Source organism: Herpailurus yagouaroundi, unplaced genomic scaffold, assembly GCF_014898765.1.
Source record: "Herpailurus yagouaroundi ecotype Mexico unplaced genomic scaffold, PumYag 163, whole genome shotgun sequence".
In the NCBI taxonomy this organism is placed as follows: domain Eukaryota; kingdom Metazoa; phylum Chordata; class Mammalia; order Carnivora; family Felidae; genus Herpailurus; species Herpailurus yagouaroundi.
Window position 1 is genome coordinate 25,489,732 of NW_024412404.1, and position 6,000 is coordinate 25,495,731.

General features: G+C 44.2%; 1 protein-coding gene across 7 annotated transcripts in view; it reads left to right on the forward strand.

The window, feature by feature from the left end:
- LDB3 (LIM domain binding 3) overlaps positions 1 to 5,655 on the forward strand; it is a 64,017-nt gene extending 58,362 nt beyond the window's left edge. For all 7 annotated transcript variants that reach the window (XM_040485626.1, XM_040485625.1, XM_040485629.1 and 4 more), the window contains one exon: positions 2,776 to 5,655. In XM_040485626.1, coding sequence (XP_040341560.1) covers positions 2,776 to 2,865 — 90 coding nt within the window. In that variant the 3' untranslated portion in view covers positions 2,866 to 5,655. The remainder of the gene's footprint in view (positions 1 to 2,775) is intronic.
- Positions 5,656 to 6,000: the final 345 nt, after the last annotated feature.

The following is a 6,000-nucleotide window of genomic DNA, read 5'->3' on the forward strand; positions in this document are numbered from 1 at the left end:
TTTAGACTAATTCAATTTACCAAATATTTCTTGAGCTTGGGGACTACAAGAGTATCCCAGAACAAGTCTCCACCTTCAAGGAGTTTGGAATCTTGAAAGGAAAGCAAAGCTGACGTATATGAGCAATTAAAGAACAGGAGAAGACAGCCCCTCTAAAGTCCCATGCATATAAAATGATGGCTGAGAAGGGCTGTGTGGGTCAGGATGAAGGTTAAGCTCCTGTCTGGCTTTGGCACTTGAGTTCCAATGGAAAGGATGTGGGACAAAGGTGTCTTACTGTGGCCCCTCTTTTCCTCTAAGTCTTGTTGGGTTTCTAGATCTTCCTCACTGGTGTGGGTATCGGGGGGGCGGGGGGGGGGCAGGGGTGTAACTTTTGTAGGAAGCCCTCATAGGAGCTGTTGTAGCTGGCCCATTTCATTGCCTTCCAGCACTGTCCATGACCCCCACTCCTTCCCAGTCAGGCCCTGATGCCACTTGACCATGGAGCCTGGGGGTTGGACCATCCCTGCTGTGCCCCTCTGCTGAGTAGTCTGGGGATCTCCACCACGAAGCCACCTTGTATCCCATACAGGGTCTCCTAGCCCAAGACAATGAGCATGACCTCTCTATGATGTTTTCTGCCCTCGGCTCCATCTCTTACCAATGAGTCACCCCTGAAGCTCTGGCCCTTCCTCACTTCTTGGTCTTTAGTCCCCAACACGCTCTCCAACTTGTATCAAAGTTCTCACAAGTAGCCAGCATTGTCCCAGACTAGAACAAGAACCCCAGATGTTGACAGGCAGCTCCGTGAGAACTCACTCCAGAGCTGCCTTTCTGTCTTCCCTGAAACCAACCTCACTGTTGGATTTTGGGCTTGTCTTCACCAGCAGCTTGAGGTCACATAAGAGCGTGGTTACACTCAATATCACTGTACCCACCTGGGATATTTTCAGTCACTTTTCTAGGTCATTGGTTTCTGGGGCCCATTGGCAGCCCTGTGTGATCCCAAGTGTAACATCCTCAACTGGGTCATTAGGGACTTGCACGTGGGCCCACCGTGATGCCACTTTTCTTTCCAACTGTCTTGGAGTGGCCACATGCTCACTGACCTACACTCACCTCAAGACGGTGATTTCTCTATCCTCATGCATTCTGTGTGGGAACGGCACCTACACTTCTCCTTCTGATGTCAGTGTCCTGAATGTGGTCCCCAATTCTTCTCCCCATCTGAAATGTTCAGTGACCTCTATGACACTGGGGCCCATCCCAGCCAATGTGACCTCCCAGCTGACTCTGATACATTGGCGTATTGCCCACCCAGGGCCAGCCTGTATATACGACTAGTCCAACAAACATGGAGGGCTACCTCTATACAAGTCCATAAGCCCAGAACAATTTCAGGTAAGTATAACTCCTCTTTGCTGTGAGGTGTAGGGAAAATGAGCTTGAAACTGGAGTCTTGCAGATCTAGCATGGAGTCCCAACTCCATAACTTGCTAGGTCTCTGACTTAAGCAAGACACTTGGCTCTGAGCCACAGTTCTTCACTTGTGGAATGAGAAAAAGTTATACCTTCCCAAAAGATTTTGTAATTAAATGAGATGATGTATATAGAGTGTCGGGTCTCCTGCTTGGCCCATAGTAGCCTCAACAAATGTTACTTAGCTTTCTTCTTTCTGTGATGTCTCCATCTTCAAACTGCCCTCATATGTTGTCATCATGTGGATGTATAATTTTGCCTTTTTCATATAATATCTCCCTGCATACACTTTTCCATATTTGATTTATCTTTTGCATGATGGCATTCCATTGGAAAATGTACCAAAAGAATTTACTTAGTTACCTCCCTATAGAGAGATGTTTTAGTGGTTGTGAATTTTTGCTTCAGCACACGTTGTTCTGTGCAATAGTTTCTATAAGATAAACTCCTCCCCAGTGGTACCAGGCAGGCAGGCACATCTTTATGGCTCCTTTTCAGTGCCGCTGCCACATTCCCTACAGAAGACTGAGCTGATTCACCGAGCTGTGTCCCTAGCAGTGCACAAGTAGGCTTGATTCCCTTTTGGCATCGTTGACTGTTGATAGATACTTCTTTTTTTTTTTTTTTTTTTTTACTTTTTGGCTACAGTCATGTAAGATTAATGGTAGCAAGTGATTGGGGAGGTTTTGTTGGTTTGTTGGTTTTATCTCGTTAGATTAATAGATACCTAGTGGTCTCTCATGGAGATTTTGATTTATTTTTCCTTTACTTATTGATGAGGATCATCTTCTTTGATGTGTTTGCTAATTTACACTTGCTATTTCCTTGGATGTTAATCAACTCTGTGGATATTGACTCATGATTCTATACTGGTTTGTAATTTACTGGTTGTAAGTTAAAAACATTTTATTTATTTATTTTTGAGAGAGAGAGAGACAGAGCGTGAGCAGGGGAGAGGCAGAGAGAGAGGGGAAACACAAAATCCAAAGCAGGCTCCAGGCTCTGAGCTGTCAGCACAGAGCCCGACGTGGGGCTTGAACTCACAAACCATGAGATCATGATCGGAGCTGAAGCCAGAGGTTTAACCAACTGGGCCACCCAGGTGCCCCTTTTGTAAATTTTGGATAGCATTGGTCAGTCATCTTCATCTTGCAAATTTTGTGTCTGCCATTTAATTTAATTGGAATTTAGTTCCACGTTCCTCTTTGGAAGCCTTAAATATGCCATAATTCGAACATCTACGCTGCTTACGTCATTAAGAATCTGTAGTGAGGAGAGACAGGGCCTGCCTCATGGCCGTCTGTTCTCTGTCCCCAGGTCTGCCACGTGAATCTGGAGGGGCAGCCATTCTACTCCAAGAAGGACAAACCCCTGTGCAAGAAGCACGCACACGCCATCAATGTGTAGAGAGCCCGGAGCGTCTGACGCGGACAGGCCGGGAGCTGCTCCTGCTGCTGGCGACAAAGGATTCAAGGAGGCTGATGTTTCTTTTTGGGGGGAAAGGGGGAAGACAGGAAGCTACTGAGCCCTTTTGAAGTGTAATTTTAGTCCTTCCTTCTGCACACAGATCGTGTATTTGCATAGTTCAGACTAGAAGCCAAACGAAGATGCCTAAACCAAGCTAGTAATTAATCCAAGGCTGGAGTTGTAATTCAGACGTTCGGGACAGAATTCTAAGAACTCTAAAGTGAAAAACAAAAAGTCATCTTCTTGAAGCGATACACTTTCCCGAGGTCACTAGAGCAGGGACAGAGCTCAGAGCAGTTATGGAGAATCTGAAACGTTCTGTGGAGTTCTCTGGCAAACAGAATGAAGTGCCAAGCGGTGCTTGCTGCGGGGTATTTTTAGAGCCATAGCTGAGGGCTTGTTAGCTAAGACCGATTGGGCTTTCCTCACCAAAAAAGGAAGTGTTATTCTATTACTGGCGTCATGGAGCTACCTCTGAGCATCAGACTTCTTCAGACCTTGAGCAGAGTCGAGCGTGCTGAGGGAGTCCAGGCGTCTAAGAGGTGTTTTCTGGGAGCCGCTGGGCAGCTGACAGGGCTTCAGGAAGGGCTCTGGCTCATGCTGCAGACAGCTGAGAAAAGAAGGCCCTTCAGCCACCTTCTTTCCGTCTAAAACATCCTATGTCCCCAGAAGGTTTAGCTCTTTTTTGAATTTTGATGGGAAAGTGTAATTGGGTTTTTCCAGTTTTGCTCTGCTGTGTGTGAGAGGAGGTTTTTAAAGCGACTCCGGGTTGTGTCGAGCCTTTGTTTTGCTTCATGAAGTTCGTGAGCATGAATGTTCGGTCTTGTGCATGTATTTCACTCCCAATCCCGTGACTGCTCACTTACGAAGTCTTCCTCAGCACCCCTTCCCCCAACAGGCTTAACGACCTGTGGACAAGAAGGGAGAGACAGTGTCTGAAACAGGATGGCAGGATGGGCTGAGAACACGCCCAAACTCTGGATGGGGAGGAGGAACCTTGCGTTCTGCCAGCCTCCGTAAAAACGCGAGTGTTGGTAGGACCTCCCGCCTCCGAGCTGCGCCGTCCTTCACAAATGTTCCTTTAAGTGCAGCACACTGGTTATGTACAGTTGTGTTGACTGCTGGAAGGGAAAGATGGACCGATACGTACTCATTTGCCATTTTGGCCGACGTTTTGAAAATGTAGGAGCTGAGTTGATCTAGCAATTATTGAAATGTTTATTGAAATAGTCTTGAGTCTTCAAAATTCTTTCAAATGTTGGTGATAGTTTGAGTTAAGTAAGCATTTTAAAGCTGTTGGGTGATAAAGAGAGAAGCTTGTTAGTTTCCGAGGTTAGAAACGGTACCTTCTCTTTCCCTTTAGGATGCACTATTACGCTCATTGAACAAGGCATTGCAGTAGGCAGTTTGACCGGGTGTTTCTCACTTGCACACAATCCTTAGGCACTCTTCCAACTCACTGCTACTATCTCCTCTCTCCTGTTTTGGATTTTCTCTTTGCATGTTTTATGAGAATGCATTAGAACACTTTTTCTTCGGAGAACTGAGGCTTCCAGGGGACTGCCTTTCTACCAGTGTGTGTCCCTTCTCCCTGAGGGAGAGAGAAACGGCAGGATGCATCCCTAGCAGGAGGCCCGTGTTTTTTCCCAAGGGTGAAGCCATGTCCCCGAGGGAGCACCAGGAGGGATGTGAACATGCTCCTACCACAGGGCCCTCCTTTTCTTCTGTGGTGCCTTAAGAAAGTGAATCTAAAAAGTACCAGACAGTCAAATCTGTTGGGAGTGACTGGAGATTTTTCAGGAGTTGCCAACAAGTACCTTGGAGCTTTCTGTTATTTTGGGAAAGTTCAAATATACAGGGATAAGGAGGTTGCTGACTGTACGGAAAAGCTCTAGGCAGGTTTTCTTTAAAAAACAAAAACAAAAACAAAAACAACACATATTTAGGGACTGGTCTCGAGGAAAGGAAAAAAAATGTTCCCTAGAGTTTAGAGTTTTTTAAAAGGGTTTACACGTGCGCGCGCAAACACAGACACAGACACAGACACAGACACACACACACACACACACACACACGCACACACGTGATCACTACAAAGTACATGATCATTAAACAGAAAAGTGACACATCTCAGAGGACAACTTCATCATTCAGAGGAGGTCATTGATCGAATCGGTTTTTCTACATCTCAGAGCTAGTGTAGATTCTGAGGGACTCTTATTTACCAAACACACAAAACAAATATAAAACCATTTTAAAGGTAGCAGAAAAAGAAGGTAGTTTTGAATATGGTTCCCTCGGTGTTTGTGAGTTTGGCGTAACTTTGGGGCTAAGGTGGTATCTATTTGAAGTTAATATCATAGATGTACTACAACATCAATTTTTAATACTTCCTGGTGGGGAGTACACTTTGGATCTACGGTTTTTGTCTCTTCATTGTTGACATTTATTTAAGCCTTATAAACATTAACTTTTTGCAAAGGAGTGACTTGTGTCTGCAGTGTTTGTGTTAGGAATCTAGCTTGTATAATGTTAACTTTTCAACCCAGGTACTCTTGCTTTGGGATTTTTTTTAATTTTAAGATTTCAAAATCTTCAATGGTGGAATGTAGTGTGTTCGAGGTGTGTGCACAAAAATATTTTGCATGTTTGGGGTTGTTTTTTTTTTTTGGCCGGTGTGAATTCTACTTTTTAGCACAATAAAATCCCAAAAAAGAATGTATAAGTACAGATTTTTCTGTGTAAAGTTTTTTCACATGACACCAAAAGTAGATTATTTCTATATGGCCAGAAAAAAATTTTTGAGACCAAACAAAATGCCCTGTGGAGAAGAAACACAAACAACTCACTTGCTCTGTTGGCTGTGTAGCCCAATAGTAGTTTTATGGCCTTGCCTTAAACAGACAAGGATATGTGAATAATGCAAATGTTTTGCATACAAAGGGAATTTATCAGGTAAAAAAACACAGTGAGGACCAGGCTTTGCCTTTTCTTTCTGGAAAGGTTTATTTATTTAGCTACTAGGTGATCAAATATTTCATATTTATTTATTTTTATTCTGTTCTAAATAGCTTC